This window comes from Medicago sativa, chromosome 5 (genome assembly GCF_051527215.1).
Source record: "Medicago sativa cultivar Bolivia chromosome 5, Bolivia_mono, whole genome shotgun sequence".
Lineage (NCBI taxonomy): Eukaryota > Viridiplantae > Streptophyta > Magnoliopsida > Fabales > Fabaceae > Medicago > Medicago sativa.
The window spans coordinates 8774454-8788276 of NC_140753.1; the positions used below are offsets into that span (position 1 = coordinate 8774454).

General features: G+C 33.0%; 1 protein-coding gene across 1 annotated transcript; it reads right to left on the reverse strand.

Moving 5' to 3' along the window:
- Nucleotides 1-326: 326 nt before the first annotated feature.
- Nucleotides 327-5344, reverse strand: LOC146919742 (CBS domain-containing protein CBSX1, chloroplastic-like). The gene is made up of 8 exons (XM_085713161.1): nt 4972-5344; nt 3422-3509; nt 3236-3300; nt 2450-2498; nt 2211-2263; nt 966-1081; nt 727-784; nt 327-636 (listed from the first exon to the last, which is right to left on the reverse strand). The coding sequence occupies exons 1-8, from the start codon at nt 5140-5142 to the stop codon at nt 562-564; spliced, it is 675 nt and encodes a 224-aa protein (XP_085569287.1). The 5' UTR covers nt 5143-5344; the 3' UTR covers nt 327-561.
- Between the last annotated feature and the right edge of the window lie 8479 nt (nt 5345-13823).

Sequence of the window (13823 nt, forward strand, 5' to 3'; positions counted from 1 at the left end):
ATATATTAAAAAAACATATTTTAATTTTTTAACTTTTAAGTAGTTGAATGTACGAGATTTAAAATAATATTTCTATATTAAATTCTTTAAGATATCCCCTTGTAAAAGACAATGCAAAAACTAACCCTTAATTATCTTAGTTTATAAAATAAAAATAATAGACCCCAATCTGGTACTCTCAAACATGATGGGCCAAGACATGTCATTCGTTTCAGCTCAACCACATAAAAGATATATTGAACGGTTTTCTATTCTTACAAGTCAGTAGAGGGAATATTAATGCTAGTTGATATTTATGTCTTGAATTATCCTTAGCCCGTGGAACATGATTAATACAACAAATTCACATTTCAACATCATTATCACCAAGGTGGTCCTTATCAATGTGAACATTCGGAATAATAATTGTCTATTACATTTCTGTGATAACAATATAATATAAGATATACATGCCTAAGCCAAAATTTTACTTCTAATTCAAGCAAAGCTTGTGTGAACACTTCAATAGAATCAGTGCTTGAAATCAAACAACAAATCTTTGGAATGATCTTCTAAATCCTATCATGCTTTCTTTTGGCTGTCTCGTTTCATTTGAAGCGCAGCTCTTACAACATTTCCTCTAGTGATAATCCCAACCTTCATGTATCACATAAAAACATTAACCTTTACAAACATGAAAACAATGAAAGGAAAACCCAAAGATAACAGAAGAAAGGGGTTTCTTACCAATCTACCCTCAGCATCTACAACTGGAAGGCGTCGAAATTTTGTTTCCAGCAACAATCTGATGAAAAATATTCAACAAAGGTCAGTTTTTTCAGTGACAGTTAAAAAAACATTGATGACACGCATAAAATTCAACGGTTTGAGGAATTTTTGTACAACCTTAATTAAATAGTGAAAACAAAATGAATATAAAACATGTTTTCAAAATGAACAGACACCAAGGAAAAGGATAGAAGAACCTAGCAGCATCCTCAAGATTGGTGGTCTCGCGAACAACCATAGGAGCAGTGGTCATCAATTCACCGATCACCTTCCCGTTGGTCTTACTCAGCAATCTCTGAACTTCATTGAAAGTCTGCATGAAATTATGATATTAGACAAATCCACCTTTAAGACCTAGGTAGGGATTAATTCATTATTAGAGTCTATAATCAACGCAGAACATTAAGTTTAATGCAAGCAAGCATTACCATCTAAGAAACATAAACATTTACAACGAAAAGACTTTGTCCGTGCTGAACATGTTTCTATGATATGTTTGGTTAAATTAGTTATTAGAATAGCAGCTACAAGCAATGCAGAAAATCTAGTTTAACGTAAACATTACCATCTATGGAGCATGCAATTAATTTTTTTTCTTTCGTTTCCACCCATATTATTGAAGAGTGGGTTTTAGATTGTTCCAAATTAAATCATGGTAAATGAGGCAGCACGGGGAGGAGATGTGACATGCCTACACCAGCAATAGATAGTTTATAATTTGTCTTGGGACTTATCAACACACGTCCATCACGCTTAGGACTGGACAGCTGGAGTGTGACCTTGGGTTAGCCCTAACTCAACCCTACAAACCGATTTGTAAGGTGAGGTTTTCCCACAACTTGTGAACATATTCTCAAGCCATATCTTATCCAATGTGGGACTTCTCAACAGAAATGTCTAGCAGTCAGTTTAACACGAACCTTGAGAAGTTGCTTACAAGTTTTATGAAGGAACATGGTATATATTTGGATTGAAACACTGTCCCTTTGCAGTAAAATTCCTTTTACCAAAAAAGTAGCATAATTTCAAACCATAATGAGCAACCAAGTGGTAACTATTGTGAAAGAGGACTTCACACACATGCAACTTCATTTTCCTTCTACTTCAAAAATGCGTAATTAAATCACACTCATATAATATTTCATTGAAAAGATATACAAGCACTTGACTGAGCTTGTTGGAAGGGGGAGGGATAGGGATTGCGAACTGCAAAATTTCCTATAGTTGGGACACAGGTAAAACACCAAGATATGTATTGTTAGTGTACTAGGTCTGACTACCAAAACATCAGCTCAGTAAAACTCCTCTTGTTGGGTAATAATAAGTATTAACAACACAAAGTTCTGGTTCCTTAACGTAAATATGCAATGGAGTCCAGAAAGTATTATAACACAATACTAGTAAATATAAATTAGCTATTAGTTAAAGAAGCTTTAACATACTTTCCAAGTACTGTCAACATCTGGAAACAAGCTGTTATCTGTTTGCCCTTGACCTGAAACCAGCATTGCACATTTTATTTCGGCTTAGAACTCCAACTTTGGAATAGAAACAAATTAAAAATGCCAAAAAAAGGTTCATAGTATCCTCTGAAATGAAAATGCTGTAAATTTCTGAAGGTGGTGAAAATCAAGTTTCCAACAAATGAAAACAGATAAGATTTTTTTTTAAATCAATTTACCTGAAATGGAGTCCAGAGCTAACAGGTCGTAATCTGAAACAACACCAACCTACAAAGCATAAACAACCTTCAGAAATAATTTTCATGATAATTTATCCTGCAATATTGTGCTAACTGCATCAAATTTGTTTATCTAAATGAAGAACAGAACGAACTAAGTCATAAGCATTTGTGAAGACATTCAAAGGTTAAAATCGTCAGATTCAATTGTGGGAAGGATATATTGCCTCTAAACTATATTTGTTGAACTGATTAGCGGTTTTCCTCTAAATGAAAGTATAGCTCGAAATTAATGTGTCAAATAAATACTGTACTTTAGTTAATAAAACATGCAGTATGCATAGAGGATCTTTTGCTTAATTAAAATCAGCTTTAACAGAATCTTAGCCAGCGGCATTTACTGAAGTTTTGTTTCTGTTTTTTCACGTTGTCGGTTTCTTAAAACGGTATCTTCTTACTCAAATCAGAGTTAGGTCTTGAAAATTTTCCTTTGTTAAAAATCCAAAGCCGCATAATATAGCAGGTGTCTTGACAATAAAGGAATGAATTAAAGGACAGCAGATTTTGAATGAGGAAAAGTTACGCTGAGAGGCTCCCACCATCACAACATTGTTTAACTACATGTGTTAGTCATACTCTTATTTCACTTTATGATTTGTTTGACAAATGTTCATAAAGTGTATTTATATATTTAAGACAAACTGAATATGGAAAGAGCAATGATATATGGAAAACCACAAGTTTTATCAATAGATATACTAGAGAAAATGGATAGGCATAACTCACTAGCTTCCAGTTATCATCAATCACGGGAAAACCAGTTATTCTGTGCTCAACAAGAGAATCCAAAGCTGTTGCAAAATAAATGTTAGAAATTAAATATAGAATCTCATGTCCACCAAAACTAACTACCCAAAAGAAGGGAAGAAAAGATTGTCCCAAAATGAGACTTCAACAAGGTATGAAGCACACCTTCATCCACAGTTGTTGTGGGCTTCACTGTATGTAACTCATCTTTCTTTGTCATAAAGTCACCGACGGTGTAGACCCCATTTTTTGGCTGCACATTATGTCAAAACACATGTTGTGTCAAACTAGGGTTAATACATTTAACAAATGACAACACTAGACCAAATAATAATAAGAATACAAAATTAAATTGGTTTGATTTGGCTACCCCAAATAGGAACTACCTTCCTCAAATTGGTTTGATTTGGCTACCCCAAATAGGAACTACCTTCCTCTATTAGAAACAGTCGGATATAAATTGATGACGTTGTTTTTTGACTGTATGTCACTCCTCAAAGACTAAGGCTAAATATTGAACTTTTGAGTTAATAGGTAAAAGGAAGATAATAAGAGGTCCGAGTATTATTGATGATGGCCTAATAGTAGTGTGATACAAAAGACTCCGTACTAATCTCTATTTACAGGAATACACAAACTCAGTCCTAAATCAATAACAAATCAAAATAATAATAAATAATACAAATTCTGATCCTAAGAGTCAAGAGATACTGTAGATTAATATAAAAGATATTTTATAATATTCTTCTAACAGTTAGATAAAAAGTAGCAGATGGTGAATAAACTAGCAGGTAGCGTCGAACTAACAAACAAATATAAAATGATATAAAAAGGTATTTTAGTTGACATTTAAAAAATTTCAATTAAGTTAACAAGGGGAAAAATAGATATGTTATAAGCTATAAGCTCAAACACTACTTAAAATAACATCTCAAAAAGCACTATAGGGTCTGTTTGGTAAGGCATATTTTTTAGCTTACAGCTTATGTCTTATAAGCTCATTTGACTAAAAAAGACTTGTTTGATAACCATCAGTTCCTCACGAGCTTATAGCAATTTTTTATAGCTTTAAACTTATAGCTTACCATTATTTATCTCAACTTTACCCGATGCAATCTTGCTTGAGGAAAAAAAAAATTAAATATATAATTTTTAAGTCATTTCCTATTTATAAGTTAGTTCAACCGCTTACTTTACCAAACATTACAAAGATACTCCATCAGTTAGTTTATTTATCCGCTATCATCTAACTTATCAGCTCGTGGCATAAGAAGACTACCAAACAACTCTACTTTGACTGTATGAGCTTATATGTTGTAAGACATCTGCTATAAACTAGGGGTTCGGCTTTGCTAACTAGGGGTCCGGCCTTGCTAAACAGAGCCTAATTCTTTCTTCATATTTTGGGAAACAAATAAATAACTCTAAGTCTTGACAATCAATCAATACAAGCTATCGTCCCTTTGGGAGAATTGCAAAGTGAAGCATTTCAACCATTTTGGCACAAACACTCTACCTCCTCAACAAGCAACAATAGAATAAAGTATCTTAATAATCATAATTTAAAAGCACAGCGAAACAAATTTCCCAATTTTTTCAAGAAATTGCTAAGCAAGTAAAGTAAGCATAAATAAATAAATATATTTCAAATCCTAACTCCCAAGTTATCAACTACACCAAATTTATACGTGAGGATAAGAAAAGAAAAAACATACCGGAACGGAATTAGCGGTGAGAGTGTTAGCAGCAAAAAGCGGGGAGCCACGAAGCTTTGAAAAATGAGCGGAGGAGTGGAAGCATCGGAAAGCGACGGCGGCGCGTGGATTGAAAATAGGACGGGGAGTGGCGGAGGAGAGTGTAGGGAAAGGAAGAGTGAGCGAGTCCATAATAGCTTTCTAGTTGAATTGCGATTATGGACCAGAAAACAAAGGAAGAAGAAATTGAAGGGGGTTTTGGTGGGTTTTGTTTTGAGTTGAGTTGAGTTGTGTTGTTAAGACAAAGTATCTTCTCTTCTAATCCGCAGATATAGTTGTTGTTGTTCTTACCTCACTCTCCACTTGCCTGTGTTGTACCGCGACAAAGACAAACAACAGAAACTCAAGCTGCACCGTAACTTAACTTCTTCTTTTTTAAGTGAATAGACTATTTTATCCTCAAATTTGTATACACAGTCACAGATCAATTTTATCTTCCATTTTTTTTTCAATAATAAATACGCCCATGAATTTTATATCAATCAATTTAACCCATCCGTCAAGTATCATCGTTAACAAGGTTGACGTTGAGGTCCAAGTCAGCTTCAATGTGTGCATGACGAATTTGATAAAAAATTAAATTAAATTTTTTTTGACTTTTTTTAAAATGAAAGTCATTACAGATTGTTACACTATCAAATCGATTTCTGAATTATTCATTAAAAATCAAGTTGATTCGTGAATTATGTCACTCACTATAAAATCGATTCCTGAATATATTATATTATCTTCCAATTTATCTTTGATACCGTGAAATAAATGCTTAAAACTAACATAACGTGTTTGACTATTATTTATTACTTTTTGCATGTTTAAAATATTATGTGACCATTTAAAAAAATTGTGTTTGTGAAAATAGTTTAGAGTCTGAAGCATAGACAAAGTTCAGTTTTAAGTGCAACTGATAAATATAGAGAGAGAGAGAGAGAGAGAGAGAGAGAGAGAGAGAGAGAGAGAGAGAGAGAGAGAGAGAGAGAGAGAGAGAGAGAGAGAGAGAGAGAGAGAGAGAGAGAGAGAGAGGAGAAGAGAGAGAGAGAGAGAGAGAGAGAGAGAGAGAGAGAGAGAGAGAGAGAGAGAGAGAGAGAGAGAGAGAGAGAGAGAGAGAGAGAGAGAGAGAGAGAGAGAGAGAGCAATTATATTGGTTCCTCCCACAAACTGCAATTAGTCCATTCCTATTGCATTTCCAAGAGATTTCCACGGTTATCATTATAATTACAAATATCGCAAGCACACAAGCAAGATACTTCTTTTGCTCAAACACACAAACAAGAGGTTTCTACAGTCTGTCTTAATCAAATAAAAGATTGTTTGATTTTACACTTGATATAGAATCAAAGGTGTAATACAATAAAGTTCAAATGGACTTTAAGACTTATGAATTTTTAAGATATGAAAGTTTATAAGAAATTCTCTAAGTGTTTGTGCGCTATTGATTTTGACAAAGTAAAGGTACTTGTGAAAATTCAGAGTGTTATATCTTTTCTTCAAGTCCTTATATAATATAACTTTAAGCTTGAATTCAAAGACATTGAAATGTTTCTTAATCTGGTTAATGACGTTGAAAGTGTATTCAAATACCTTTGTTTCATTTGGAATTATCTATTTCATTCTTTTTGTCCTTGAATTTGTCTTTGCACGTCATTCAGGAAGAAGATAAATTGTACTATTAGAGGCAAAAAGCAACCCTTCTTGATAAGATGACAAACTAGTCAGAGACTTATGATGTTGATGTGGCTTCATAGTCATGACATTTTTATAGTCTTCTGACCTTCAGATGCTTGACCTCTTTAGAGTGTGTTCCAAATCTTCAGCTTCTCACTTGTTTCAAATGTGCTTCGGAACGTGCCGAACGTGACTTATACGTCACATATGTTATATTTCAGCGTGACTTAAGTAACGTTTGGTTTAACACCTGCGTGACTTAAATCACGTGGGGGTATTTAGGGTAGTTCAGTTGGGAGCAAAGCAATTTGAATTTTGCTCTGCACCCTGCACGTTTTGCTTGCACCCAGCAAGCCTACCAAAAATGCCCTTGCGCGAGTTAAGTCACGTAGCATGACTTAACTAACGCACGTTGTTTTTATGCGTGACTTAAGTCACGCACTACGCGAGTTAAGTCGCGCAAATAAGACTGATTTTTTACTTTTTTTTTAATGCCCTCTTGAGGTCAAAACTTATTTGATACCCTCTTCGGTATATGCCAAATAGCTCATGGTAAAAATAGCGACCAGTCCTGGGGAAAACGACATCAAGATGCCCTTTTCCCGACCGGACTGACCACTACTTCCCCCATAAGCCACTGGTATATACCTAAAGCAGTATAACCACCCTAGAAACTAATACGAAACAAAGAAGAAGAACAAGAAGAAGAGAAAGAGGGAGGAGAGTGGGATGAGAAAATGTGAGGAAAAGAGGAAGTATGTGAGGGTTTTTATAGGGGGTATTAGGTATATAGCAATTAATGAGTCAAAAAAACGTGGTCAAAACAAGTGGAAAACGTGTAAAAAACAGTCAAGACCATTGACTACCGTCCAAGAAACGTTTGTGCTTCAGTTTTTAGAACCGGCCAACTTACGCAAGTTAACTTGCGCAGAGTTTATAACGTGTGTGACTTAAGTCATGCACAACTTATAAGGTGCGTTAGTTAAGTCACGCAGCGTGACTTAATTAACACAATATATTTTTTATAATAAAGTAAAAAAATAAATTAGAAGAATAAAGTCAAATAAATATTGCGACAGCGTGAATTCAAATAAATATTGCGATAGCGTGAATTCAAATAAATATTGCGATAGCGTGAATTCGAATAAATATTGCGTATCGAATAAGTAAATTATAATATGTACACAACATTAATTCAAATAAAAATGGCGTATTGAATAAATAAATTCGATAAGTGCACAACATTAATTCTTAGACAATTTTATTTAGATATAATTTCATCTACGTTACAATACATTGTGGTATCATTACATTACATTACGTAAAAGACATGTACGTCAACTATCATTACATTACATTCGGAAATGTACCTTCCAACTACAACAATTATCTTACCTCTGAATGGGGTCAATTCAAACTAGCTAAAAAGCAGGACTCCGGCATTCGTCCATAAGTATTATTGTTCCAATCCATATGTTAAATTCTTGTTGGTCTTGGTTTTAAATGATAATATCTAAGTGCCACCGGAATGAGGTCCAGACCTTGACACTTTGATACCATCATTTAAACGAAGCCAACAAGAAATTAACATTTAGAATGGAACAAAAACACTCCCGGGCGAATGCCGCTGTCCTGCCATTTAACTAGTTTGAATTACCCCATCCAAAGGAAGACAATTGTTGTAGTTGGAATGTGCATTCCAACTACAACAATTGTCTTACCTCTGAAATGGGGTAAATTCAAACTTGCCAAACAACAGGACTCAAGCATTTCGCTCAACATTCATGCTTTCCTTTGAAAATAATAAATTTTTGTTAGGCTTGATTTAGATGAATGTATTCCAGTGTCACCGAAATGAGGTCCATTCCTTGACACTTAATACCTTCATCTAAACCAGCCAAACAAAAATTTAATCTTTTCAAAGGAAAAACATGAACGCTGAGCGAAATGCTTGAGTCATCGCCGTTTGGCAAGTTTGAATTACCCCATTTCAGAGGTGAGACAAATGTTGTAGTTTGAATGCACCTTACCCTAACTAATGACGATCTTCTGGCGGAATCAAGTTGTTGATGATATCTTCAGTTGATCTCAGCAACGTCACCCACATATCGATCCACTGGAACTTGGTGTGCTCCCAAAACATACTCGTCACGTTTTCGTCGTTCTTTAACTCCACCCAAGTGAATGATACACTCCCCTCGTCGAGCTTTGGACGTTTATATCGAACATTTTGCACCCTCCTTGTGTCTCTTGGGTTGACTCCTTGGTTGAATTCATTCAGTTGATCCTTGAGATCTCTTAGCGTTACATCAAGGCACCGAACCTTCAACCTCTGAGGTTCTCCGCCGTTGAATGTTGCATGAACGTCGATCCACCCGGCCATTATTTCAAATCTACACACATAGAAATTAAAAATAATCAATGAAAAACTCACTCAAACATTTAATCAAACACTTGGTGTGCATATTATACATAAACCCTAAAAATGATAACTACAATATGAACATGCAAACATCTAAATAATTAAGCAATATTACTCATTTGCATGTAACATTGTAGCATATCTTGCAAAAATAATCAAAATTTAAACAAACCCTAATTCTAAAAAAATTCTCTAAATAAATCTCAAAACTACAACATAAACATGCAAACATCTAAACATTTTAAGCAACACAAGTCATTTACATCCTAACATTGTATGATTTCCTTCCAAAAACACCAAAATTTAAACAAACTCTAAATCTAAAAAATTTCTAATTTAAGAGAAAAAATCTAACATGCAAACATAAAAGGTTAATGGTGTTTGATCATGAGAACTTACTTGTTATTGGAGTGTTGTTTGATTTGAACTTGAAGGAATTTTGGAGTTGGGTGATTTGAGAGAGATTTTTGAGATTTTAGATGAGAAATGAGGTGCTCTGCCTTGTATAAGAAAGCACGCAGCGTGAGTTAACTAACACTGCGCATGTTAACTCATGTAGCGTTAGTTAACTTGCGCAGAAATTAACACTTGCGCAAGGGCATTTTTGGTAGGCTTGCAGGGTGGAGAGCAAAATTCAAGCAATTTTCTTTTTTTTGGTGAATGAATAGGTACTTCAGCCCAAAGACATATATTTCTGCTGGGCCCAAATAGATTTTTTTTGAACACCCAAATAGATTGATTTTGAAAGTTGCTATTCTCACTTCAAAAATTGCTATGACACATGGAAATTACAAATATAACTCCAACTTCAGCTAATTACCGTTCGGATAGCGAACTGCCGTTGTGCCAACTAATGCAGGTTGCTCAACTGCACTTAAGTGCATTTCCTACTTACTGCTGATAATTGTTCATGTATTTGATCTCCCCTTGTACTAGTATTTTTCCAATAGGAAAAATTCCATATCTATTCATCCAATCCAATGATTATTTCCTGAAAAATCAGTTAGAATAGCTGATTTTTTTTCACTAGATTTCGTTCCTCTCTTTTTTATGTATTTGATTTGATGATGTTGGTTGTTTGTCATGTGACAAGTTTCAAAGGGGAGAATAATGTCTCTCTAAAGCTGGGAATGGGGGGATTGGTAATTAATGTTTTCTCCTCTTTTTGACAATCTTTTGTTGCTTCCTTACAACTATGAAAGTTAATTTATTCTGAGTTTTTTTTTGTAGAATAGGAATTCAAAAGAATTGAGAATTTTCATAATAATTTGTAGGCATTTTGCGATCTTATCACAATATGGCAATAGAATTTCAAATGATTTCTCTAATCAATTTGTTCTTGTTGTCGGGCCTTTCCTCTATAAATATTTGTTCAAGGTTTAATATCAATAACAACTCTATAACTTGTCTGCCTAAGAAATTACTACACATTTAGAGGGAAAAGGAAAAACAAACATGCATAGTTTCTCTAATATGTATGCACAATCTCGTTCCTCCCATTGTACATTAACCATAACGATGTTAGAAAAGAATGCACCTAATCCAAAGTAATCATCTAAAAAAACGAAAATAATATTTTTCCAATAAGAAAAATTTCATATCTATTCATCCAATCCCATGATTATTTCCTGAAAAATCAGTTAGTAGGAACTACACTTAACTACGACTGACTCAACTGCAGTTGGCACAATGGCAGTTAAATGTAGTTTCCTACCCGGACAGTTGGGGTTATATATGAAATTACCATGTGTGTCATAGCAATTTTTGATGTGAGAACATCAGTTTTCGTAGATATTTCAATGGCCCAAAACAATTATTTGATAATTCAGAAAACATTTAAAAATTATATTAATAGTTTCAATTAGAAAGTAAATGTTAATAAAAGTGTGATGGTCGATGGTAACCACTGGGAAATCATCGACAACGTACATCGGATCTTTGGAAACCCCACGGTGGTCCGCGACAGAGCTCCAATAGTCTATGGTGGTGCTGCGACGTTGATCGCTTAACTTTGATGTTGACCACCATCACCATTTTAACTTATTTTTATTATAATATTAAATCATAAACTAATTTAAATATTCACATCAATTTAGAAATCAGTTTTTCTTATGTTTAACTTTAACTTTTTTTATTTGAATATTGACCACGGCCGATCATCACCATTAGTTTTTTTCCTTAAAAAAACATTCATTTTATAATTTTATTTTCCGGTTTTTTTATAAATTATTTTTCTAGTTTTTAATACACTACTATTACAATTTCCTCAAAAAAAATATATTAATATTAAGTATTTAAATTAATTTAAAAAATAATAATATTAGTTTTTCTTCCCAATTTTTTTCAAGCTCTTTTTATATTACTATGTAAGTGAATTTATCTTAATCTTACACGAAAGATAAAGGTGTTCCATGGTTTCCTTTTCTCAAAAGGAAGGTGTTCTGTGGTAGAAATTGAGTGTGTATAATACTTTATTAGGGGGCGGCAAAGAAATTTATTTGTTCACATCTATCCAAATTCATCTACTACTATTGTCTTGAACGATAAAATTCTAGAAGTAGATTGGATATAAACATAAACCATTAACCATATAACATAAAGCAACTATAAGTAATCGTGACATTCAACGAAAGCAAAAAAAAAAAAAAAAATAGAATGTTTTTCTTCAACTTCTAGTGGCTCTTGAAACAAGTTGCATATAACATAGTGCCCATTTCTGCCTCAATCTTAAATTTTTTTTTTTCTGGTCAAACCTCAATCTCTCTATTCTATATGAATGAGCAAAATGTTATGCGGCATGCAATTGTGGCAACTAACCACAAGGTTGTTTTTTGCAAGTTGCTAGTTACTTGATTGAATGTACTCAATGTTGAGTTGACTGTGTTATTATATGTAGATCGATAATGATTAAATCCTTTTCGTACGTTTTGTTATATGTACCGACATATTATATATGTGTTCAATGGAGTCCCGAATGTATTGTATTGATTTCAATGGTTGACATTGATTGATTAACTACACTGTAAAGTAGATAATGTACTATTTCAGTCTCAAATATAATCAACAAAAAAAAAATTAAATAAAGTTATATATCTGATTCAAATTTAACCGGATGCATAAACTTTGTTTGACTTTTTTTTCTTTTATTTAAGACATGGGAGTATATATAAACACATAGGGAGGACACCATTTGTTATAGATTTAAATCACTTGTCAAATGTCAGTGTCTCAATGTCATTAGTGAAAATTTTCCTAGAGAAGGTCTTTACTTGAGCATGTACCATATAGGATCAAAGAGACCAATTCATAATATGTAGTCGAAGACTCTAGTTGCAAAAACAAAATAGTTATTATTGTTGGAATCTTACTCAAAGATTAACTCCTAATATATCCTTGATATTTGATCCTTAGATTCTTATTTTTATTCCACAATTTCATTGTTTTATGAAATTAACATACAATTACTCATTCTGTTTTTATTTTAATGAAAATGTCAACAACTTAGCAAAATCAACCCTTACAAAAAAACTAAAAAAAAGCATATATTAGATTGATTTTATTTTGATTATGTATCTTTAGTGCAATAAAAATAAACACTTCATTAAATTAATGATAAAAGTTTAATACTCAGTCATGGATCACTAGATACAAGTTATAGCATATATTAGTAATAAAAAAGGAAGAATAAATTGTGTACCTTTGAACTAGGTTGATGAAGGATAACCGCCGACAACTATGAGAGGGATGACTACCCTCATTCCGTTTAACTATTTAAACGTCATCCCATCAGACGGTTAAACATTATGAACATTCTAAACGGAATTAGGGTAGTTATCCCTCTCATGAAAGCAACATCAAAACAAAATTTCAAAATGATTTTCTTAAGTTGATTGCGAAAGAATATTGAATAATGAGGACCTTATTAATGGGAGACGGGTCCTTACTTTCAAAAATTTAATACCTAAATATTAGTGATAAAAAAAATCCATAATAGATTTATCCCTCAACTAAATATATTTTATCATATTGAAAGATGTTTTTTAATAAATAAAAATGATTGATATTAGAGAGTCGAAGGAGTACTTCAACCCATATATTGGAAGATATTTAGCAATTACAAATAAAATAGGATTTCCATCCATTTGAATAAACATAGTAACTATTTATTTTACTTTTATTACGGGTTGAATGTCTTGCTTAGAGGTGTTGACATATAATTATAAATACTCTAGAGGAAATCTTAATAAAAAAAAACTTGTTTGGATGATTTACAATATTACTATATACATAATTAAAAAAAATATATTTAAGTTGGTCGGGTGATATTAAATTGGACCTTAAAGTATCTCATTCTTCTAAATTTTCAACTTAACTAATTATCCTTTAAGGACATGTTTTTTAAAACAAAATTAATCATTGACAAATATAATATTAGCACTAACTCTATCAAATCACGTAATTTAGTGAGAGGCTTACAGAAATTTTATTTCAAAGAACAAAGGAATCATTAGTAGTTTATGGTTGAAAATCGTATCATATCTTCATGGTTCAAAAAACCCCAACAACAATCCAGTCTCTATGTGTGCCAATCAAAAGGGAACATGTATGATTCACATCGTGTCTTCTTGTGCTAATAAAAATTACAAAATGGGACCCAACCAAGTCAACAACCTGGATTTGATCACAGTAGGTAGGTGCATATATTTGCACCAAGATTTCAAAGGGGATG